At 49.1% G+C, this 26,017-nt stretch overlaps 1 protein-coding gene across 1 annotated transcript in view; it reads right to left on the minus strand.

Moving 5' to 3' along the window:
* Window positions 1-26,017, minus strand: part of NEK2 (NIMA related kinase 2) — a 180,022-nt gene that overhangs the window by 35,067 nt on the left and 118,938 nt on the right. Inside the window, exon 6 of the mRNA XM_085612857.1 lies at window positions 19,724-19,943. Coding sequence (XP_085468983.1) covers window positions 19,724-19,943 — 220 coding nt within the window. The remainder of the gene's footprint in view (window positions 1-19,723; window positions 19,944-26,017) is intronic.

Here is a 26,017-nt window from a genome sequence, read left to right on the forward strand (position 1 = left end):
AAGGAGGCTTTGAAGATAAAGCCTGGAGCTCACTCACCCGTCTAGCCGAGGTGATGGCTACCAGAAAAGCAGTCTTTAGAGTTAGAAGACGAAGAGGGCAATTGTGAAGAGGCTCGAAGGGAGCGCACATCAGGAATGTCAAAACCAGATTCAAGTCCCACTGAGGCATTACAAAAGGGACAGGAGGGAACGTGTGTGTAATGCCTTTGAGAAAGCGTGTAACCACAGGGGACTTGAAAAGAGAAGGCTGATCAGGAAGCCGCAAGAAGGCGGAGATGGCAGCAAGATAACCTTTCAGGGTGCCCAGGGCAGAGCCCTGCCGGGCCAGAGAAAGAAGGAAGAGGAGAACCTCAGAAAGAGGGGCGGAAAGGGGATCCACAGCCTTTGCTGTGCACCATGCCACAAATTTGTTCCACCAGCAGGCGTATACCGACTTTGTGGAGGGACGCCTGGCTGCCAGAATGATATCACAGACTTCAGGAGGCAAGTCAAATGGCATCAACTGCCGCCGCTCAATCTCCACGCATGGAGGTGGAGGCTGGACAGGTTCGGGTGGAGGACCGTCCCCTGCTGCTGCGACAGAAGATCCTCCCGAAGGGGCAGACGTATCGGGGGATCGGTCAACAGACTGAGTAGCTCGGGATACCAGTATCTTCGTGCCCAATCCGGAGCCACCAAGATGACTTGGGCCCGGTCGCGCCTGATCTTCTTCAGCACTCTGGGCAGAAGTGGTATAGGCGGAAAGGCGTACAACAGACCGCAACTCCACTCGTGACGAAAAGCGTCGCCGAGCGAGTGCCGCCTTGGAAATTCCAACGCGCAGAACTGCTGACATTGCGCGTTCTCGTCGGTGGCGAATAGATCTAACCAAGGCTCTCCCCACTGCTGAAAGAGGCCTTGCACCACTTCGGAGTTCAGACGCCATTCGTGATCCATCATGCACCGGCGGCTGAGTTCGTCTGCTCTGGCGTTCAGAGAGCCCGCCAGATGTTGAACCACCAGGGTGACGCCCTGGTGTTCCAGCCATGTCCAGAGGCGCAGAGCCTCCTGACAAAGGGTCCACGACCCCACCCCGCCCTGTTTGTTGCAGTACCACATGGCGGTGGTGTTGTCCGTGAACACCTGCACGACACTTCCCCTGACAGAGGGAAGGAAGGCTTTCAGTGCAAGCCGGATCGCTCTCAACTCCAACAGGTTGATGTGGAGACGAGACTCCGCCGGAGACCAGAGGCCTCTGATCTCCGCCTCTCCCATATGGCCACCCCATCCCAGGAGGGACGCATCCGTCACTACGACATGCTCCGGTTGGGGAAGGGAGAGGCTCTTGCCCTTGACCCACTCGCGGTCCGTGAGCCACCACTGCAACTGCTGTGCAGTACCCTCCGAGATCAAGACATGGTCGGACAGGTTGCCGTGATGCTGGGCCCACTGAAACTTCAGGTCCCACTGCAGAGCCCGCATGCGCCGCCTGGCGTGATGCACTAGTAGGATGCAGGAGGCCATCAGCCCCAGAAGCCGCAACACTAGCCTGACCGAAACCCGGGATAGAGGCCGAAAGATGGGAATCAGGGCCTGTATATCCCGGACCCGCTGTTCCGGTGGATGGACCCGGAACTGCGCCGAATCGAGAACCGCTCCGATGAAGAGGAGCTTCTGAGAGGGACTCAAGTGTGACTTCGGCACGTTGATGGAAAACCCCAGCAAATGCAGGAGATCCGCCGTAGTCTGGAGGTGGGAGACGACTGCCTGGGGCGAGCCCGCCTTCAACAACCAGTCGTCGAGATAGGGGAAGACTGGGACCCCTGATCTGCGCAGATGAGCTGCGACCACCGCCATCACTTTCGTGAACACCCGAGGGGCACTGGTGAGGCCGAAGGGGAGCACGGTAAACTGAAAGTGCTCTTGGCCCACCGTGAACCGCAGGTAACGCCGGTGGGCCGGCAGGACGGGGATATGGAAATATGCGTCCTGCAAGTCCAACGCTACCATCCAGTCTCCAGGGTCTAGGGCAGCTAAAACCTGAGCCAACGTTAGCATCTTGAACCTTTCCTTTCGGAGGAAGGCATTGACGTTCCGGAGGTCCAAGATAGGGCGCAGGCCCCCCTTGCCCTTCTTGGGAACCAGAAAGTAGTGGGAATAACAACCACGACCTACTTCTGGACTCGGAACGCGCTCGACGGCCCCCTTGGCCAAGAGAGCCAAAACTTCCTCGCGGAGAAGATCCAAATGATCCCCCGAGATACGGTGGTGCTGTGGTGGCATGGCTGGAGGGGTCGTCTCGAAGGGGAGGGAGTAGCCCCTTCGGACGATTTGCAGCACCCACCTGTCCGATGTTATGGACCGCCAGTGGAGCAGGTGATGGCGAACTCTGCCGCCCACTGGCGTGGTATGGGCCTGAAAGCTCGGACTAGGAAGGCTTTGAGGCGGATGCTGCCGGGGTGGATGTGGGCTGACCACGTCGGCCTCCATTTCCGCCACGGCGGAAGCCACGTCCGCGACCGCGCGCAGGTTGGTTCTGCGGCTGGTGGCTCTGCGGACGTGAGGAGGCGCCCCTTCCTTGGCCACGAAAGGGGCGAAAAGCGGAGGTGTGCGCCCGCGGAGCCGAGAGGCCCAAGGACTTGGCCGTAGCCCGGGAGTCCTTAAAGCGGTTCAGCGCACTGTCCGCCTTCTCACCAAACAGGCGAGTGCCATCAAAGGGCATGTCCATGAGGGTGTTCTGGACATCCCCGGAAAATGACGTGGACCGCATCCAGGCGTGGCGGCGGAGCGCCACCGTGGTGGAAATCGCCCGACCTAGCGAGTCCGTGGTGTCAAGCCCACATCTTATGGCGTGCCGTGCTGCATCCCTCCCATCGGCCAGAGCCTGGGAAAGACGTGGCCGGACCTCCTCCGGACACAGGGGCAGCACGTCCTCCACCGTATCCCACAGGGAATGGGAATAACGGTCCAAGAGACAGGCGGTATTTAAGGACCGCAGGCCCAAACTAAGGGACGAGAACAGTTTCTTGCCAAACTGCTCGAGTCTCTTGGAATCCCGGTCCGGCGGAGCGGTCGGGAAGGAGGATTGGGAAGTAGAGGCCTGGATAACCAGACTCTCGGGGGTGGGGTGTTGGGACAGGAAGCTGGGGTCGCCCGGAGCAGGGCGGTGGCGCCTGGCAACGTTCCTATCCACAGGAGGAACTGTGGAGGGCTTGGACCAGGTGCCCTGCAGAACGTCAGTGAGGGCCTCGTTAAACGGCAGCAGAGGCTCAGTGGAGCTTGCTGAGGTTTGAAGCACCTCAGTGAGGATGTTGGTCCTCACAGCCACGGCAGGCAACTCGAGCCCAAGGGCCTCAGCCGCCTTGCGCAGCACCACAGAAAATGCTGCACCCTCCTCCGAAGCCACGGTCGGAGGAGAAGTGAATCCAGCGTCTGGCGAGGTGTCCAGCCCGCTGGCCTCCCCCAGTTCATCTGCCCAGTCCTGAGAAAGCTGTGACTGAACAGCCAGAGGGTCCTCGAACCCCTCCCAGTCGCCCCCTTCTTCCGATTCCTGATAAACAGGAGGAATGATCGGAACCGGACTGTAGAGATGGTAGGTCTCTAGCGGCGTCGGATGCGGCGTCGGCGGACGCCGTGCCGGCGTCGGGTCCGGATGAGGGCTAAACTGGGGCGTCGGCGTCACAGGCGTCGGCGTCGGCGGCGCCGGTGACGGCGTCGGTGGTTCAGGCGTCGGCGCCGGTGGAGGAGTGACAAGGTCAACCGGCGTCGACTGGGGCCCAGGCATGGGCCCCGCGGGGACCTGCGGCGTCGAGACCGGAGTCGTCGACGGCGCCGGGGCCGGAGCCGCCGGCACGCGAGGTCGCCCAGTCGAGCCCGCGGGGCCCGAAGGCGCGCCAGCGGGCGTCGACGGCGGGGCCAGGCTCCTCATGGCCGAGAGGAAGGCGCTGATCTCCGCCGGCGCCGCGTCAGCCCCAGGGACCGGAAGGTATGAGGGCGGACGCGGCACCTGTGGCTCCGCCGGAGCCGCGGGGGTGGAACCACTTGGACCCTCGGCCGAGTCGCGCGACCGGCGAGGGGAGTCCGAAGAGCGATGTCGCCTCTTGGACTTCTTTGAGTGCTTGGACTTACCCGACGACTTGGAGCCCGACGATCGATGGTGGCGTCGGCTAGGGCTCCGCGAGCGATCCTTGGACCTCCTCCTGGACCGGGATCGCGCACGACGCGGAGCCGAGTGGCGAAGCTCGAGAAGTTTGCGGGACCGCTCCCGCCTAGCCTTCGAAGTCAGGGCCTGGCAGTCGTTGCACGACTCCGCGTCGTGGTCGAGGCCTAAGCAATGGAGGCACCGGCGGTGGTGATCGGTCACCGACATCAGTCGATGACAGTCTTCACAAGCCTTGAACCCAGGCATCCCACCGGCACCAGATGTCGACAGACAGGGATCAAAAATGATCAAAAAGAGTTAGTCAAAAAAGACTAAAAGGGGTAGCTCTCCCGGATCTGCGCTTACTGGCGCGGAAAAAAGAAGAACTGACGTCAGCGCGCGAGGGCGGCGTCTAAGTACTCCGACGACGTCATCCCGGCGCACGACGCCGACGACGGACGCGGAGCCGCAGACGACGCCTAGCGACGCGCAAGGGGTATTGCTGACGAAAAATCTTCCGGATCCAGTCTGACGCCTGGGGATATTCTAAGGTGAGGAATCTAACTAACGTGTTTCTTTCAGATATGAGGTCCCCATGGATTTTTAACAATGCCACCTGTTAAAACCAACTCCGTCTTGTCCGGATTAAGTTTTAAATGGTTCTTGTTCATCCATTGACTGATGAACAGCATGGTCGATTGAAAAGCATGAACCGACTCTGAGGAGTTACTGGTGGAGAAAAGAAGCTGAAAATCATCTGCATAGTTGAAAGTGCAGACTTTACGCTCCTTCAGAGCTCGGACAAGAGGGAGGAGATAAAGATTGAACAACAGGGGAGAAAGAGATGAGCCCTGAGGGACTCCACAGGAGATTTTAACTCTGGGAGCGGTGAACTGGGCTGTACAGACTGCCTGGGAGCGATTTTCCAAAAAGGAACAAATCCTGCTGAGGGCAGGACCCGCAATTCCTGCATCCCTCACACGGTCGACCAAAAGAGAATGGTCGACCGTGTCAAAGGCAGCGGAGAGATCAAGCAGGACGAGAGCCTGCGAGGAGCCACTATCGACCTCACCACGGAGGAGGTCTAGAACTGTGAGAATTACCGCCTCAGTAGAATGCGCTGGACGAAAGCCAGCTTGATGGGAATCCAAAAATTCGGATTCCTCCAAGAAGTATGTAAGACACCCTGTAACATAGTTTTCCAAAATCTTAGCTAGATAAGGAAGAAGGGAGATAGGGCGATAATTGGTCAGGATGAGTGGATCTGATCCCACCTTTTTTAAAAGGGGACAATAATTGCCTCTTTAAAGGTTGCAGGGACAACTCCTTGAGACAAGGACTCATTTAAGAGGTTGAGAGCAGGACTAGGAAGGATAGTAAACATTTCCTTCAAAATGCTGGGAGGACAACAGACATTGGGGGAGCCCGATTTGACTTTTGAGAGAAGTTTGATAAAAGTATGCTCACATATAGAAGGAAAATGTTTGAAAGAACTTAGGTTTAAAATGGAATGCGAACTAAAGTCCAAGTTTTGGCAGACTGGGATACTGGACTTAATTTTATTCATTTTATCAATAAAAGGTTCAGAGCGTTGCAAAATGTTTGTGAGGGAGAGAGTTTGCGTAGTATTCTGCCAGGGTTAGATAACTCATTGACGATATGAAAAATCTCCTCGAGCGATTGGTTGCCGATAAGATTTTGGATGAAAAATGCGCCGCTTTAGCAGTTGACACAGATTTCTTATAGATTTTCAAAGAGTTTAAGTAGAGTATCTTCGGGTTTGTAGTTGCCTCGCCATTTCCTTTCCAATTGTCTTCGAGCTAATTTTAGATTTTTCAGCTCAATGGAAAACCATTTCTGGGCCTCATGTCGGCGAGGGACATGGATGTTCCTAAAAGGAGCGTACTTGTCGCTGGCGGCTAGTAACCAACTGGTTAACTGTACATCCGCCTGGTTAATTGAAAGGTTACCCGGGGGTGTCGAGTTGGCAAGTGAGTCAAAGAATAAAGATTTCTCAATCTTATTCCAATTACGGCGAAGACACCCGGAGCGGCTGGGGTTTTTATTTGCGAAATTATCTTGAATAGTAAATTTAAGTATATAATGATCAGACCATGTACAAGGTAAGACTAAAACAGAAGACATGGTGATGTTAATGGTCCAAACCTGGTCAAGGATATGTCCCTTAGTATGTGTGGCCGTGGATACCTGTTGAATAATATTTAAACCTGAAAGTAACTCGGTCAGTTCAGCCGATTCAGGATGTCATTGGCCCAGTAATTTAAGTCCCCAATCAACAAAGCCTTCCCATAGTTGGTGACCAGGTGGGCTATCTGTTCACCCAAGGGATGGGGGAAGAGAGGCATCCTATAGGGGGGTCTATAAAGCAGGACACATACCAAGGGAGCAGTATCTGATTCAAAATCGAATTTTATCACTAAGTTGTCCACCGATGGTAGATTTAGCGAAGTTAGAACCGTGTAGTTATAATCATGGCGTGTTATAACCGCTACTCCTCCACCCATTTTCCCCTGGGGGCGGTTAGCCTGAATGATAGGATAGTCAGAGGGTAATGCCTCAAGAATATCAGGAGATGATTCAGCAACAGAAAGATATCCATCTGATGTTTGACCAATGAATGAGTGTTAAAATATACAACAGAGAGCTAACGTGCATTATGTCCATGGCTGTGTTGGGTCAGAGATGGACCAGTGGCATGCACACTACCGATTTCAGGGAAGGTAGTTCTAACTGCCAAAATTCCATGTTCCTTTACACAAGAATATACAAGGGGATTAAGGTTAAGTTTAGAAGATGCTGCCTGAAGTGCTATCAGCTCACTGACAGTATAGTCAATTTTCTGAGCATAGTGGCAGGTCCCGGGCCCCGGATTGACGCGGACGGGCGCAGACAGGCTTGCCTTTGGCGCAGCGCTGGCGCTCCCGTTGAGCGCGTCCGCTGCGCTCCCGTGCTGCAACCGGCAAGAAATAGCCGGTGGCAGCCTTAGCACCGGCCCCCTGCGCACTAATTGGCTATCGAGTGATCGTGAGAGCAAAATAGCCTCTGAGCAGGAAGACAAGCGTAGGGAGAGGTGAGCCCCGTTTAAAGCACAACAATGAATTTAAGGAGTAGGCTTCGTTTTTACAATGCAAAAAACTAGCTAAACAAGCGAGGCAGCTGTGCAAGGCAGAAGCGCACGGGTGAGTTAACTCGATTTTTAAATAAAATAAACACACAGCGCAACAATTTCAGGAATAGCAGCAGAGTTTCGAGTGGGCAATTAAAAAAGAAACGTGTGAGCAAAAAGACAGCACAACAATTTAAAAAATAGCAGAAGAGATTCCAATGGGCAATTCTCAAACAAGCTCTACGAGCGAGGATAACAAGCCAAAAGTTTCTCCACTACAGCAAGCTAATTCTTTTGCTTTACCTTCAGGAAAACCACCAAAAAGTGACCCTTCACGCCTGAACAAATGAAACTGAAGAAAAGGAGCCAGAATAAAAGTGACGAAAAGGGAGGAGGGAGATGCGAGCAAAGAATCAAAGGGCTGGGCGAAAAGGGAGGGGTGAATGCGAGGAGCCACAATGAAACTGATGAAAAGGGAGGAGGGAGATGCGAGCAGAGCATCAAAGGGCTGGGCGAGAAGGGAGGGGGGAATACGGGGAGCAGCTGTGCACGTGCACGCCACCGTGCACTCAAGCTTGTAGCCAGCAAAACCATGTGGGTAGCACTTTGAAAACTCCCATACTAAAGTCTCTCGAGCAGCGCATGCGCGCTGACTCAGCAAGACCTAAAAATAACATATCTTCACACATTTTGAGGCCCACAGAACACCAGAATCAGTACGATCAGGTAAGTAGGTTGTCAAGAGAAAAACTTTTGCATTTAAACAGTCGACAGTGCATTTGTCAGAATCTGCAATGTAATCCTATCAAAGGAAAAAACAATATGGCATACGAGTTCTTTGCAGCAACTTATGGGGCAAAGTCCAAGGCAGCACCAGTAGATCAACGCCAATGGAGCGAACGTGGTCTGGTGCAGTCATGTTCAACAGCGTAGGGTGCCCAATGCAAGTCAATGGGGGTTGGCCTTCGTGAACAGATGCTGTAGTGTTCGACTGGGAGGCCAGTCGTGCTGAACCAATAGGAAGGCTCAGACCTTGCGATACTCAGGTATAACCTTTTACTCCTCTTCTCCATGGCCCAGGGGCGACTGGTGCAGAGGTGTCCTTATGCGTCAGGTTTTCGGCACCGGGAGCGGTTGTGGTAGATGGGGCCTGCCAACAGAGGTTGCAGGCGGCATTGAGAAGTCCACAGCAGGGCAACCCCGGGTGGGCTTAGAGTCTGGAGAGTCAGGGGCCCACGTTGGCACCGCTGACCCACTTCAGCTCGGGCTAGGCGGCTCAGGTGCAGTGGTGCTTTCAGGTGTCAGGGTTTTACGGTCTTGGAGCCTCACAGTTCAGTCTTTGCTACCTGCAAGATGCAGGGGATCAGCTTCACTGTTCCACTGGAGTTACTGTGTCTTTAGAGAAGTCCTGGCAGTCGTACCAGGCTATGGAGGATCAGCAGTTTGCAGGGCAAGACGACTTTGGCTCAACTGTCGACAATAGGCAAACAAGCCATCCAGGCTGCTGCCAATGCATCTGCTTCTTCTGCAGTTCTTGGTTTCGCAGCTATTTGGCCCTTTTCTTGGTCGGCATGATCTGATTCTCTTGTGCTAGGGGCTCCTCTAAATACTGAATTTAGGGGTGTTAGGGGGAGTGTAGGGTAGTAGCCAGTGGGCTACCTACCCTTGGGGTCACTACACCCCCTATATGACCACTTCCTGAGGGAGGTAGTCCTAATCCTGTCCCAGAATTCCTGATTTTGCCATCACCAAGATGGCTAACTTTGAATAGTTGCCTCCATTTAAGTAGCGCACCTGAGGGGTGGCACTAGCCTGAGGGTGAACATGCCTGTCTGACCAGCTAATTTTCCAGCCTGTCCAGGTGTCAAATGGCTCCAGACAAAGGAAGTTGGCCTCTTCTCCGGCGAGAGAAACCAGATTTGCATACCAAAGGCAGTAGGTCCTTTGAAGCTCCCCTGCCCTGGAATGATAAATCGGCAGGTCATCCTGTGGGAAGAGGTGTACCAAAGCCCATGCCCAAGCAGGCTTGATTTATGCCTCTCCCCTCAACCCCCTCCCTCGGGAGAGCAAAGGCCCTCGTTCTAGTGGGTCAGAAACCCGTCCCTGGTGGAAGGCTGGTTAAAAACAGCCAGTCAGCCCACCAGTGGCTGGTAAGTTTTTAGGGGGCACCTCTAAGTTGTCCTGTGTATGCATGTATTACTCAGACACAGGCATCAGTGGAGGCTTATTAATACGAGATGTTTGATACCAAACATCCCTATTTTCAGTGAAGCCATTATGTAACTAGGGAATTAGTTTCTACCAGTGTCCAGCAAATGTTTGTAACATGGCTTCCCTGTTCACTTGCACTGGCAGCAATGGAATTGACCAGCATAGGGACACATCTGCTCATGCAGTGATACCCTCACATGTGGTATAGTGCACTCTGCCTTAGAGTTGTAAAGCATGCTGCAGGGGTGACTTACCGATGCTGCAAGCAGTGTCGGCAGGCAGGGCACACAGGTTGTGTGCCATGTAGTGTTTTCACTTTTGTCTGCACCAAGAGATGTCGCCTGCTCTGGCAGTTTGCGTGAGCTTGGTGAGGTGTCCCTTATGGAGGCACAGGTCGTACAGCAGCACTTAGGGACCCTCCTTAGTACCTCAGACCCTAGGTACCAGGGCTACCATTTGCTAGGGACTTTGAGGGCACTAAAGCTATGGTCAATTGGATAAGCCATTTCACAGTTAAGAGAAAGATCTGGAAGGCATTAAGCTGAGTCCTTGTGATAATCCGTCGCAAGCGTGGAACCCATTGCATCACAACCCTGCGCTTAGCGAGCAGGAGGAGGATCGCCGTCAATTTACACATTTCGAGGTGACCTCCTGGACACAGCACAACAGTGCAACTCTAGGGGTACGTTTGAGAGGGTGTCCTTTGATGTCAATCATTGCAAGTACTGCAGCTCAATAGTCGGAGATACCCGGGCAGCCCCAAGCTAGGTGTAAGAAACCAGTGGTGGGAAAAGAGCAATGGGAGCATCGGGCGTCTGTACTCAGTCCCATCCCATCCCGAACAGTCTCTCAGGACTGTGGTAAAGGTGGTGGATGTATTTAAAATTAAAAAGCGAAGACAATAGTTGGGGGAGAGCAAGCATGCTTGGGCGCAGCAGTAGTTCCACTGTGAGGGGGGTGGTCTATTTGTATCCCATGCGCTACTGATCATTGGAGTGCCTATGGGTGCCGAGAGTTGCATCTCAGCGTAAAGTTGCGTTATGAGCTAGTGGGGAAATGGGGCAGTCGGGAACACCTCTAGCACTTGAAATGTAGCCAGAGAATCAGGGAATAAGGAATGCATCGCACGGGTCACAGCGTGTAATTGATAATACGCGAGTGTCAAGCAAGTTAATATCGTCACCTTGTAGGGCTTGTTGTGGTGGAAGGAAGGTGCGGGGTATATTGCGCTCATAGATGTAAGGTGCAGTTTGCACAATGTAGAACATGTGCCAGAGTCACGAGTGTTGGGGAGGAGAGGGGGTCCAATGAGCGGCGCATACATAGCAAAAACATGCTCTAGGCGGGGTCTGCGCATGAGCTCGTTACATGCCCATACTGTACATGCCACAATGTCGACTTACGCTCGCAAATGCTTAGGGGCCATGAACATCACCATCTGAAGATGGCAGGGTGCCGCGTGATCATACTCCGGGGCGGTGGTGGGAAGGAATCTAGTAGGAAACAGTCATTGATGGACAAACTAGACCCGAGCATAACAAAAAATACAAGTCCGTATCTGGGGCACCCAAGTCGCCTTCTCTAAATGGAAGTGTCATGATCTCCCAGGCAATAGGCAGCTGTCTACCCTCCCATGTCAAAGATACAAAGTGTATTCTGAGCTGTTGACGGAAATGAAGTGGCAAGGGAAGGGTTAAGTTAATAAAGAGATAGAAGAATTTAAGGAGGATTATAATTTTTGCAATGGCAAGGGGAGTCTCTTCCAGCACTCAACTCTCATCTAGCCATGTAATCAGTCGTCCACACGTCTTCGATATCTCTACAGAGCCATACCCCAAGATACTTGAAGGGGCCATCTGCCCAGGCAAGTGGGAATTCTGAAGTGGAAGGAGACGTCTCGTCTGTCAGTGGGAAAATACGCGACTTCGCCCAGTTTCTCTCAATACATGACAGCACTCCGAATCTGGTGAATTCTCTCATGAGGGGGTCTAAATGTACATGCGGGTCTCTGACATACAAAGAGACATCAGGCGCATATAACGATACTAAAATTCTGCGTGAAATAAATGATATGCAGGCATAGCACTGATAACCCTGACAATCTCCTCTACTGTGAAGGGTCCATCTAGATATAGTCGATGACATGACCATCTTCTAGCCATAAAAGTTGAATTGAGTCGAGGTAGGCCTGTAGGTCCGGGGAGCGTCCGAGACAAGGAAGAGAAAAACACAACTACAGCTGCCTGTACAGCCTCTGTACCAGTGTGTACATTGGAGTGATCATTGTGAATCTCAATGATGTAGTCACTCGCCCATGGTTTGCAAAGTAATTGTGCAAGAGACTTACCCTTTCTGCCACATTCCCTGAAGCATCTGGCCCATGCCACCCTAACGAGGCAGGGTGTCTCCGCTGCGTAGCTTCCTCGTATTCTGATAGCTTATTTCGAATGGATGCAAGTTTGGAAATATCTTGATTGTCAAAAAATCTAAGTTCAAGTTTCCTAATTTCTTTCTCTAGCCGCCTGCTTTGCAATGCATGCTCCTCTAATGACTGCCTTGAAGGCCTCCCAGAGTGAGGACCGTGATATCTCGGCATTGACGTTGTATGTAAAATATTCCACTATTACTGTCCCGATATCTTCCCGGAACACGTGATCTCGCAGGTCTCCAGTTGGAAGTTTCCAAGTGAAAGCATGAGGGAGGCTGTCTGGAAGCAACAGCTCCAGTAGAACAGGAGCATGGTCAGATTGTGTTATATTTCAGAAAAGAACTGGGGGTCGTTAGTTTTAATGCCGCAGACTGAAATACCAGAATACCAGAAAGGGGAATGAATCTGCCCGGTGTATCACATGACACTACGCATGCGCCATGGTAGTCCCTTTCTAACCAGGATAGCCACTCTGCGGCCATAGTTAGAATAATAAGCTCCATGCAGTTCCCCAACTCATCAGGATCACAGTGCCTTCAGAAGCAGATATCTATTAAAGGTCTCTGTACATATGCAGAGACCTGCCGCTCCTTACGTCAGTCTTTGAGGCCTTGAATGTTACAGGTTACAGCTTTAACTGACCACATGATAGTTCAGTACTGGGATGAAGAAGCAATGAGCGCCTACGTATAGATCGCATGTGGTGACTAATAATAGACTGAGCAACAGAAACGTTAAGCAGCCAGGTGGCTACATCGAACACCCATAATAAACAGACCCAACCACCAACCACTTTGGACTCTCAAATGGGCCAAATGCACCATCCCTACCCTACCAGGAAACCCCAAATGGAATGATAGTGTACATGACTGGGAATCATGCCGCAAGGGCGAACTAGGAGACCGGATCTCTACCCATCTAGTAGTAGCTGGGGTGGCCAGAGATAAACCATGGGAGCACCGCAGTCTACACGAAACCTGCCAATTGGCATTGGGGGCGGAGAACAGAAGTTGAGGCCGCAGCTAAGGCAAGGACTACAGTGAAGGCGTCTGAGCGGCTGGCCCGCTCAGCTCCCCAGTCTAGGTGCAGGTGTAGTTATTGCCACACACGCTGGTCCTCTACATGAACATTGGTGGAGAGAGTTATCCCTTGTCTTACCCTCCGACAAGGTAATCAATGCTCAATCAGATCCACTGAGATGCGCCTCATCCTGCTCGGACTCTCACGGGAGAACCACCTGCCTTCAGAGGGATGGTCCTGGAAAACTTGGCACCCTTCTTGTGGTCTGTGAAGATGATTTTGCCAGAATGAGATATTCACAGTTTGGCAGGATACAGTAATGAGTATCTAGCGTCAGTGCATTGAAAAGCGCGTTTGATTGGCAAGAAGTCTCTGCATGCAGCCTGCACTGTCATCATGAAATCCAGGAACATAGAAATCTCAATTTCCTTGCAATGCAGAAGTCTCCTCTCCCTCGCAAGACGCAGGGCAGTGGCCCGGATTCAGCAATGTAATACTCGGGCAATGATGGGGCGAGGCAGAGTACCAGGAGGCGGCTGAGGACCAAGAGATCTATGGACTCTTTCAACTGTAAGCATGGGAGATAGGTCTAGACCAAAGAAAGTGCGCAGCATGTCCTCCATGGAGTCTTCCATTCAGCCCATTTCCGCCGACTCCAGCACACCAATAATTCGCAAATTGGTCCTTCGGGAACGAGCGTCTACATCTTTATTCTTGTTCCCGATTAGCTCACATACCTTTTCCATGTGTAGGAGCTTTTCCCTATTCACAGAGCGTTCAACTTCGGCATCGCAGGTGTGCCATTCCAGTTGATCTTGGCGCTAATCATGTTTATCAACCTTCTCTTTCAGCCAATCAAACCGGTCAGTCAGAAGATTAATTTTGGTATTGATTGCCGTTAAGCTGTGCATCAAGTCCAAGAACATGGTATGGATATCAAACTTCAGGGTCAGACCCTTTGCCTTCAATGACACCCCCTGCAGATAACTGGAGGGCAGTTCAATGGCGCGTGTCCATCAGCGGTTGTCAAAAGAGTTTTGATTATTTGGAGTCACCTTTCCACATTCTCTCAAGTGTGGCACACCAGGCGCGGGAATTCCAACTAGTCGCACAGGTTCAATTTCATAGGCACAGTTCCAGCATCAATGGGAGATTAAAGGTTGTCACAAAGCATGAGCTTGTGTTTTAGTACAGTGCTGCATCAATTACATCTCTTCCTATAGAGTAGGGGCAATCACTTATTGATATTGCTCATGAAGCAGAGTATTGTGTAGATCCTGGGCAACACAGAGACCCCTAAGCACCTTGAGAGGTTACAGGGGCACAAGCAGGTCAGGGATGAGCTCAGCTGAAGTGATAAGGAAGAACACAGTCTGGGCAGTTGGAGGCAGCATCTTATTGTGCAAACCCATGTGGTTTGCGTGCTCGCTGTCAAGGGTGAGTTGCACCTGGTCGGTCAAGACCCTGCCACACCTCTAGGTCAGAGGGGCACGAGCAGGTCTAAAAGTGTCTTAGTGCAGTATTATGACCAGGCCAGCAATCAGCATAACACTCATATTCGTGGAGAACACAGCCAGGTGGGGAGGAACACATGCTGTATATTGATGTGTGTGCCTTGAGCCAGGTGGAGACAGAAATGTGGGGCCGCGGACTGCTGTCAATGGACGCCATACAGTGCCACTCTTCTCGCATAGTGAGTCGCATGCGCCTCTCCAATGTCCCGTACCCTGCCCTCAATGCCTGGCTCGACCAGCAAGTACAGTCCCAACCAGGTGCTACAGGCCCCTAACCAATGCGTCCCTCTCAATATGAAGTTCACTGCACAAGGTCAGTTATTGCAGCCCGATTCCCAGCCAAGTGGGACACTCACTTCACTGCAGGCAGCCCAGGTCTCAACACGTCCTCGATCACTCACAGACAATTTAAAGCAGGCCGATCTTTCCGTAGGGGACTGCAGTGAAGGTTGCGGCGAGCGCCGCCCCCAGCGAATCGCAGAGAGCCAAAAGCACCCACACCAAGATTAATCACTGGCAAGCGTCTGCGGCCCTCACGGAAATATTGCGGCTGCATCCACAGCGGGCCAGCACACTTCCTAGCACACCGTCTCCTTCAGGTCAGGAATGCCGGGAACACTACTCACCAGGGTCTCACGGAGAAGGGCTTCGATCAGGTATGCATCCATGTTGTGGCCTCCTTGCTCTCAAATCCGGCGGGGCTGGCAGGAACCGCAGCAACAGGAGCAGGCCAGGCCAAAGCCGCCCCGCTCGGTGATCTCAGAGCCGCATCTGCTGGCTCAAACTAGCAGGCACATACATTTTTGGGCGCAGATTGTAACAGGGAGCTGGTGTACGAGTCCGGAAGTGCCGGATGCCCCCAGCTTGTCGGGACAAATGTCCAGATTTAACTTGCTAGTTTGCCTCGATAAAAGAAGTTCTTTTACCAAAAGGTTTCCAATGTGGAGTATTTCACTGGTATAATCGCAGAGCAGCACACCACTGTCGAATCAAGTCTGCAGCCTGCCCTGCTGATGAGAAAACTCCTCTACAAAAAAGACTAAGTCAAGAGGTAAACTTGGAATCTGAACAAATCTAGTCCCTGTAGCAAACCCATGAACTATTGAGGTTAGCCTTAACTTTTGATCTGGTCTAGTGCTACCAGATACCCACAATCAGCACTCAATGCTTTTTGGCACTAGAAAACTTCAAAACTCCTAAAATCATATCTCCAATTCTCTTTACTACTCTTGTCATTTTGGAGTTTATTTAAAGATACAAATATATACTATTTTAGAAACAGGAGTGGGATTTTTATTGTGTTGTGGTTTCGATTTATTAACTGTTTTGGTACTACATGCTTTACACTTGTTTACTTTGAGTTAAGCTTGACTTCTCTGTGCTAATTACCTATGGCTGCGCTAAGGTTTAAATTAAAGCAACCTAACTGGTACAGATACAGAATAATGAGATTATTACTTGGTGTTGTCGCTCAACCACCCAGATGACTATTCAATCAAGAAAGTAATCTAGCGAACTATCTACATTCATAACTATCAATGAACAATCTTTGCATCCACAGACAATACAATTCCTAAATGATTGGACAAAATAAAATACATAGCAAGGGCTCACTTCCTACAACGTTGAAGAATGCATGCCAACAAGTAAAAAAAGATAAAGGAGATGGCTTCAGATGATTTTCCAGAAGAGAAACCGAGCAGAACAATTACATTTTTGATGACAGTAACACAATTGTACTGGGCTCTACATGCTGCCAAAAGTGAGCATCCGATTGGTGGCCGAGAAGAAGACTGTTGCTCATGCTACAAAGATCTTTTGTATTGATTCTATTCAGTCAGAAATCTTTCTTCCAGTTAAATATGGTGGAGACACTGGATGTGTGCAAGGTTTCTTGGGTTGCCTATTAGTCAATCAGCCAACTGAGGAATGCTACCGTTCGGCACACATCTTGAGGTACACCAGGTGCTCTTCTAGTATCTGTCCACAAGTATGGGGGGGCGGGGGGGGGGGGGGACACACCCTTCTAACTAAAGGGACAGGGTTAAGTATCATTGAAAATAACAAACGATCCCTGTTGTGATATGCACTCGTATTCTCACACCTATAAACTCGTCTTCCTCGGGAAAACACTCATTCGCTTACCATCCACTCAGCTATCTAAACACTGAATCCCGTTTATTGTTAAAATGTCCCTTTTATTTCATGTGAAGAATCCTCAGAACAGAACAATATACTCTATTCAGTATTATCTTCATGTAATACACTAGTTTATCATCAATGAAAGTTTCTTTAAAACATTACTCGAATAATGAGACATGTTTACATTAAACAGGATTCAGTGTTTAGATAGCTGAGTGGATGGTAAATAAATGAGGTTTTTCCCGAGGAAGGGGAGTTTATAGGTGTGAGGATACGAGTGTGTATCACAAGAGGGATCTTTTGTTGTTTTCACTTTTAATATCTGTGCTAACATAACCTTACCCTTACCTTGAACAGCAGAGGCGAGAGAAACAACTCCATTCTATTAACTATTTCAATGACAGATTACGAAATTGCCTTACGGAAAGGAAGAAGTTGCAGCTTCAAGGAATTTCGAGACACCTGCATTCAAACTGCTGAGAGGCTGAGGATTATAGGGCGGCCTATTGGCATTTGTTGCACGGTGGCATGGAGTGCTTCTCTTGAGTTTATGCCTGGCAATTTCAGTTCCTCATGGTTCCAAATCTAAAACTAGCTTGATCACCCTCTCTGTAAGACCTTACTATACTACAGAAAGTAGAGCTCAGCATATCGTGGCAAAAAATGTGTGTCAGCAAATTACTTTTTTCAGGAGGGGTGCAACTGCCCTCTTCACATGAATGGGGACTGAACACCTGAGGCAAGAAATGTATAATTCTCATGATCTCAAATATAGCTAGAGAAATCTGATCGTAAACACAGGAGGCAAGTCATGGATCTGCCCAAAAGTTCTATTCAACACAAACATTTCTTCCAGGACTTTAAAAAAAGTAAATGACTAGCATACTTTCCTTATAAATTTTGTAATGCAATTTTTTTAGTGGGTGCACATCTAAGATGGGAATGGGGAATAGGAGGTGATTTCCACAGTAAACTCTTGTAGAGGAAGATTCCACCCCTACAGATCCATAGCACTGATTCACAGCATTGCAACCCTTTATTTCCCGGCACAAAAATCTATTGAATTTGTTTTGCAGATGATGAGCTACAAAAAATACAGCAATCGGCTACATAATAATAAACTGATTTGGCATCAACTGATAGCTAGTTTTGTTGTCCCTGGATAATATAGGTCCGTACAAAATGTGGCGCTCCAATCACCGGCTGCTGTAGCATTTTGTGAGTTTATATTTATGAATAGCGCATTTCTCATGAGAAATGACGTACAGTGTAAAGCTAAGCACGTTACGTCATCATAAGAAGAACTATTACACAGAAGATTGGTAATGAATGGGACAATACACCAAGAGTACATTAGATTTAGTACACTGTACAGCTGTGTTTTACATATTTCGACTACACCTTTTTCCCAGGCAAATTTGCAATAATCTTAGGTGACCTGCCTAGAATTGCTGGAGATTTTGTGAGATGACATAACTAGGATTCAAACATAAGTCTACGACTGATAAGGTCAGCTATTCAGTCATTAGACTTCACTTTGACACAAAACCAGGGTAACTGCAGACCTTAATGTGGTGCCACTTACTGCCAAATTAATGGTGGCTAAGTTTCTTTAGCAAAGTATGCTTTGACATGCCTAAATAAAAATAGTACTGGGTACACGGAGTTAATGCCAACATCAATTCTAAAAGGAACAAGGGTCAAATGTATACAAGACTTTGCCTTTGGGGACTGACGATCTAAGAATTTACAAGTTACCTTTGCGTGTGCCAATTTAAATAACTTCTGGCTGCCTTGAAGCATGATCTCGAGCTGGGATGGTTTTAGAGTTTTGAGTATTTAATGATACCAGTGACAGAATAGTCTGTTTAAACCTGCAATATTTTCTCCACAAGTAGCAGCCATACAGGTGTATATAGTACGCATCACAGTGAAAACACAAGTCTAATCTAAAAAGGATAACATTCAGTAGCTTACATTACATGTTACTGGGAAACTGCTAAAGTCAGAGATTTTGAACTAGATTTTGTATTTGATTTAATATTTGAGCTTGAACATGTACTGTCCCAATTCCCAAAGAAGAGGCAGTCAAGTCTGTCACCTTATATATACAAACCCTCTGCGCACGTTCAAAAGTAAATACATAAAGTTACATAAAATATCACAAAGATGCTTGTCTTTATATTTTCAGATGTCGTTAATTCAAGATCTTTCAGCCTTCTTAGCCAACACGTGTTTCGTCGCTGTTACAGTGGATTACCCCGCGACTTCTTCAGGGCTTAGTTCCGGTGATAATTCCAGCCCGGAAGGGGTTCCTATAAGTTCTGCTCCTGGAGAGGTAGACTAATTAGTCTTGTGTCTGGAAAGCTAAATATGCTTCCAAATGTAAGGGAGTTTCTTTTAGAAGAGCTGCCCCATTCGGCAGCTCTCCAGGCCGTGGCGTGTTCGCCGTGCAAATCAGCAGTCAGACTTTAAGAAGGCTTAAAGATCTTGAATTAAAGGCATCTGAAAATATAAAGACAAGCATCATTGTGATATTCTATGTAACTTTATATATTTACTTTTGAACGTGTGAAGAGAATTTGTATATATAGCACAACTGGTCTGCTGGCCACACACGTGGGGATCTGGTGGTTTTTCCCTACCTTATGCACAGTGCCAGATTACCTGCCATAACGGATTTGTACTTGTGACAGACCTTAGAGCGCCATTTGCCTGTCGCTGACCACCGACTGTATAACCAAGTCTGTAACCTTGACACTACTGGTATGTTACTTGGTTGTGTCACAATGAATTTAAAAAGCATCTTGAAGCAGTTTTGGTGGTATGAGGCAGTAGCTATCTAAAGTACAATATTTTGTTACCTTAACAATGAGGACTCAACATTCCGACTGGAAGGCCCATATCTTGACAAATGTTAACATGTTTCATAACTGGCGTCTACAGTGAAAATACCTTTACCAACTGGAGCCACATCACACCAGAAAGAGCCTGTGCATGAATTGTCTCTATCCTAAAAAATTGCTCAGGCCCTTCACAAAATCTAGGAGAGGGTTTGGGTAGTAAAGTTAACTTAGCCTAAAAAGATCCAATCCGGAGTGCACCATCACATTAGAAAATGAGAATTATAGGATGGAGGAATTTATTTTCACAATCCATACTTTCTAGTTGTGCTTCTCTCTCTTTAAGATTCTTCTCCCAGCTTATCAACTGCTGCTCCTTTAGTTTGTTTTCAAGTTGCGTGGGATTGGAGTGTTGTGCACATGGATCGGGTACCAGGCATTTGCAGGGTTTCTTCTCATTCTTAGTTTTTTCTTCAGTAACCCATCGGGTTAACAGTGGATTTTGCAGGAGATCATCAACAGAAGGCCTTAAATAATCCTGTAATACATAAAAAGGAAATTGTCCATTATAAAAATTGCACTAAAACCTTTTAATAGTTGACACCGCAATTGTGGATCAGAAAAATAACAACAATGCTTCTGGTATATTCTATAGCTTAGAGATTACTCCCCTTATGAATATCCTTCCAGTCGCCAGACAATCTGGAAACTTTTTCATCAGCAGTAGCACTGCCAAGTGGCGCCAGGCGGCTCAAGCTTCACCCACCCTGTACATATGAGGTACTGACTGGCATGCTGGTGCCAGTATTTGTCACTGTTCCATGCCCCAGCGAGGCAGCAGAGAGGAACCTTGAGAGCATTAGAGACAGCAACAGAAACATAGCATTGCATATCTTGGGATCTTCTTCTAATAGCACCAACTCACATGGGAAGAAATGAAGGTGGTGCCGAATATGTGGAAAGGTAACAGCCACCGGAAACATTGATACCAAACCTAAACTACATTTCCATCTGATGGATCCCTTTTTCTGCAGATTCTTCACCTTATGAATTCCAAAGCAATACCCTACAGGAGGTGGGATTAGGAAATACCTATTGGGCCAGGCTGCCAATGAGTCGATGTTCAAGATAGCTGCATATTATTGAGTCTCTTTTCCATCAGCGCATCACTGCTTCTCACCTTAATGTGTGATATGGAGTAGAATGTTGCCTGGAAGTCGGTGAGCCCTTGTTCAGGATAAGTGAGCTTGACGCCTGAGATCTAACAATACAAATGTCTTCTGTCGGCTCCCTAGGCCCTAGATGGAGGCAAAAGTCCAGCATGCTGCTAATAAGCCTGCTTGTCCACTGGATACCGATGTCCCCGAGTTGACAAGGCAGAATGGTCTACCTGGCTCAATATGCAGTGTATATTAAGGCCTTTGGCGAAAACTACGGTCCATTTGCTGTTTGGACAAAGTAGATCTTTCTGTGAGGAGGCTAGGCAAACCCCTAAGTTATGTGCAATGTGCACCACAGCTTCAACTGCACTGCTCACATGGACAGTAGCATGGGGGGGCTGCAGTGAGCCTGCACTACTCTTGCTGAGCTGATAATACTCCATCTAGAATGGAAAAGAAAAGTCTAGCTGACTGAATACATCAAGAGAGCTGGATGCTGGTGAAATGGTTTTGCTAGAGAGGCCATGCCCAGTGATCATGCTGCGCGTCTGCTGCTTTTAAACCCTCTAGAGAGCAGTCAGGATTCTCTCCAAGCGATTGCTCACCATCTACGGGAAGTCCATGAGGGTTGCTTGAACGTCCCAGGAGAATCCACTGGAACACATCCAAGCATTATGGTATCAGATGACAAGCAAGCCCATTGATCCAACATTGCAGTCTGCAGAGTCTCGAATGCACTTCATTATCTATTTGTAAGCATCGTTCCCAACTCACAGAACGGTTATTCCATATGGTCAGGCAAACCGATAAGTCTTTACTACCAAGTAAAACAGGGTATGGACATAGCAGCCGAGAAGAGACAGTGCATTTGCCACGCAAAGGGCAAGACTACCCGAGGCAAAGATTTTTCAGCCTATAGAATACAGCCTGAGACTTTTGCTCGAGGGTGCCACACACAAGACATTTGGGTTCAACTTAACAGCGGAAGCTTGGACCACCAGACTCTCCAGAAAAGGATGCAACGACTAAGGCCTTTCACAGCCACACATGCGTGGACTGCAGGGTAAAAAAAAAAAGGGGCTTCTCTCAGGCAGCCAGCAGAGGCTACAAGACAAAGGTAATTCCAACATCTTTGCTGCAGTTTAATCAACCCAGGTGAATGAAGAGAATTACCATAACTAGGTCTGCTCTGTTGCAAGTTGGGAGTAGGAGGTCAGTCTCCAAGATATCATTCTCTGTATGGCCGTAGTCTATCAGGCATGGCATAAGCATCAGTGTCAGGTCCGGAAAATTCCTAAGCATGTGAAAACCTTGAATACTAGGGCAAGGCTGTGCCAAAGCGTGTCCAAAGTCAGCATGAAAGCTTTTCTTTGACCCTCGTAAAAGGTCAGCCAGCCCCAAAATTATGCTGGAGACTAACTGCTGAGTGACCGTGTGTAGGAGAGTAGGGTCTGCTATCCTATGGTCACCCCAAATTTTTGCTTCACTGGTTGACATATTGAGGCTGTGGGCCTGCTAATCAGACCCCCAGCCTGCTGTTCTCTCTACTAAATTGACACTATACACTCTAGGTGCATAACCAATTGGAAGTGGATCACCCTGTGAGCCCCTGTACCAGTGTACACTAGGTACCCAGGGCATTGGTGTATCTAAGGCCTACCAGGGGCTGATGCATGTATTGTGCCACCCCTGGCCTGGCCTAACAAATTTGACACAACTGGCTGATCACTCAGCTGGGGTAAGCTGGTGTAACCACCTCTTACTTAGGTGTAGTGTACCTATACCTAACCTTAAATGGGACACATGTTAACCTATAAGTCACTCCTATGGCAGGCCTTAGCAATCCTGAAGGCAGAGTGCTTGGTTCCATGTGAGATGGTGCTCTGGCATGAGCTGAGGCTGTCTGCAGTGGTCGGAACAACTTCCTTCTACCGTTTCCAGCTATCGCCATACCATATACTCTTAAGTACATTATGAACCTCGCGGTTAAATGCTATCTTTGGTTTGGCTTTATCAAAACATGTCGAGTAAGGTGTCATACGAATTGGAATACTAACCCCTCGCCAATTCTGGCGACGGGGTTAGCATTCCACCCTTCTAGAGGGACACGACATGTACAGTACCTGAAACCCGGGTAAAATCAGACATAGCCTCAGCTCCACAAAATGGATGCTGCCACCACAGACACAAGTCTGCCCTCCTGCTGCTGGGAGTCCTTCCAGCTTGGGAGGTGTGGACAAAGGGTTTCCTGCCAGGGGAGGTGCGTGCACCACCCCAGACAGGATTTTGTGTATTGGTCAGGTAGGGCTTGAAAGAAACCAGACATGCCTGTGGCTCACAAGGAGCCTCGGTGCATATGCCAGTTCAAACCGGTCCTGGGGCACACCAGCCCAGGACCTGGGGCGAGCTGGACAAAGGATTGGGGGTGTAACCACCCCCCTTCCCGGTCCCACCCTTAGGGAGGGACCTAGCAGGTAGTCCGGCCCCTAGAATCCGCTTAAAGGTAGGAGCTGTGTCCTAAGACTTCAGACATCCTGGAATCAACTTACTACAAAGAAGAAGACGGGAACTTCGACGCTCTGCTGCACAGAGGACAGAAGGAAATCTCCCCTATGGTCAGGGAGTGACCATCTTGCTAACGCAAGCACCATCCAGCAACTCGACGTCTGCTTTGCCGCCGCCTCCTGCCGGAGCCCGAGCCCAGAGACCGACAAGACCTGGACCTCCAGACCTCTCACCGCCCGATCCACAGTCCCTGAAAGAAGGAACCCGTGGAGGCACCGAGACACGTGGAGCCAGCCATCTTGAAAAGACACTCGACAAGCTGCAAGCGCGACAACAGAGGCTCCCTCCAAGTTGTGCTTTGGGTCCTGAGAAGCCCAACATCCGAGCAGCATCTGCACCAAAGGTGAGCCCTCCAGCATCTCCACGATCTGCGTGGGGCCCCTCTGCACTTTGTAACTCGACGCGCCTAACCGGACCCTGGCCCGTTGGCTAGTGGCCATCTTGGCGACCTAACTTGAAAACTACGACGCTGGTCTGGTTGCTCCAGACTGGCCCCTGCTGCCCTCCAAAGGAGCAGCCCCTCTGACCTTGCTGATCAGAACCATCAGCTTTCTTCATTTCCTACGACTCCTGCCTTTGCCAAGGCTTGCTTGCTTCCTTCGAGTCGCCGACAGCGAGAGCCTGCGTGGGACAGCTCGTGAACCGACTCCTGGACGTCGCCGACCTTCAGGGACCACGTGGCTGCGGAGACAAGCTACACCTCTTCACCTGTTTGCACCCGACATCGCCTGGTACCAAGCCGGTCACTGGCTAGTGACTTTGAACACTGTCCCCTCTGCTTTCAGGTCTTCTACAACTCCGATCCACCCTTGGATCCATCGCATCTCTTCTGGACCGACCGCCTGCAGCATCTTTGTCATCAGGCTCCATTGAACAGATAGACGAAACCCGACGCACTTCGAGACCTATGCACCCACTTCCTGTGGGTGAGGTAAAGCTGGCACTCCGGTGCCCAAGTGTAGAGAAACATCTCTAGTGTCTGTGTTTTAAGTCTTAAGTTCGTAGTCCATCCAGAAGACCCTACTAGCAGTAACTTTTGAACTTTTATGCACCCATGAAAATCTATGGGAGCCTGCGTGTAACTTTCCTCACTGCACACGCGACCCGTGGACCTCCTGGTCACTAACTGAAGTTAGCTCCTTGTAGGCCCAGCGATTCTAGAGGCCCTAGGCCTTTTCCCTTTCCTGTTCGTGGTACTTGTACCACTATTTTAGTATATGGTTTGATCGGCCACCAGGGCCTATCCATATAAAGTGCAACTTCTGTATATTGTAATACTTTCTTGTTTAACGATTTGTGCTCCTGTGCTCATAAAGAGTCTAGGGGATACTTTGAGTAATAAATACATATATATTTTGAATATATATCTGTGTGGTGTCCTTTCATTGGTATAAAAGGGGGTTACATATGGTAAAACAGCTTGCTTAACACGCTTAAACGAGTTTAGCCTGAAAGACTGCTTAGCCTACGCTACCACTAGGGCAGCTGGTCCGAAAAGGTTGACTTACAACCACACCATAAGGGTTGCTTGGCATGGTACAAGGCGGTCACTTTAATTAGTGAACATCATATACCAGGCCAACTTCTCACACCGTGGCAGTGACAAACTCACTTGTTTTGTTGCCATGGGAGACACTGGCTTAATTGGACCCAGATTCAAAGCCAGAGCTCACAAAGGCATGGAGTCTGCCAGCTACTAGGTCAGAGCCGCTAGAATCACGTATCCTGCAAGAGCGAGTCTACTCTTGAGAAATGGCCGGAGAGGGACAAAGGCGTAATGAAGAGATTGAGCATAGCTTGCAAGAAGTCCTCAAAGTAAAGGGGTGGGAAGAGTAGGAGGAGAAACTTGTGCATCATCTTTTTCAGTGTTGGATTCTGTTCTGACAATGAAGAAGAGCCCAGTGACAGGAGAATAGACCAAGGACTCCGAAAAGTCACTGGAACAGGGTCATTTTATAGAGGAAGAGGTATTCTCCTTTCCATTATATTTTTAAGCTTCTTGTGGGAAGACGTCTTGAAACATTTACCTGAAAGGTGAAGGACTATATAGGTCTTCTTGTGAGACTTTACCTGAAATAATTCGACATCCTGCTCTCCAACTGCATTTGGGAGCATAAAATAACAGAAGTTGAAGGCATAGGGGCTGTGTTCTGACCCAGACACCATAGTCAGATATGTTGTATGGATACAACGAGGAAATCCTTTGATGGCATCTATAGCAAGATTTGAATCCTGAAGTTTTGTGGAGGAGACATTTGAACTAGTTGCTGTCGAACGCGGAGGAATACTTCTGTATCTGCGTTAATGAGGAACAGAAAAAAAGGAACCAATTCCAGCAGCGGCTTAATATGCCCTGATGTTGACACAACCATGGCTGGAGCTGCAGAGTGTCACCTTGAGCTGCTAAGGAAATAGGTATCCGGATCCAGTTTGGTACATGGAGAAATATTCATAAGGTGAGGAATCTGTCAGGAAAACTAATCAACAGAATATTACAGCAGTGCATATGCAGCATGAATGCACAGTTGGTTGATCAAGCCAATGTTTCCACTATGCATCCTCGATTAAAAGTGCCCTCTGCTTTAAAGAATTGGATAGTATGTATTAGAAGCATTACTCCAATGACTACAAGCAAGAACACAGTTGGTCACCACTGGAGTGAATTGGCAAATTAAAATCACTTGCTTGTAAAATAGCTCTTCAATTATTAGTGGTAGAATTTTGCTAAACAATTAGCCTAAGTTATGATGACTAAATAGGTATTTACCCACTTGCAGCAGTAAGGTAGTAAAATGTTAACAGGATTTTAGGCAACCTTTGTAATAGATTTATGCCAACTCGATTATGGCCATCAGACTTGATGACAGAATGGGTTATTTACGTCAAA

Source organism: Triturus cristatus, chromosome 6, assembly GCF_964204655.1.
Source record: "Triturus cristatus chromosome 6, aTriCri1.1, whole genome shotgun sequence".
Taxonomy (NCBI): domain Eukaryota; kingdom Metazoa; phylum Chordata; class Amphibia; order Caudata; family Salamandridae; genus Triturus; species Triturus cristatus.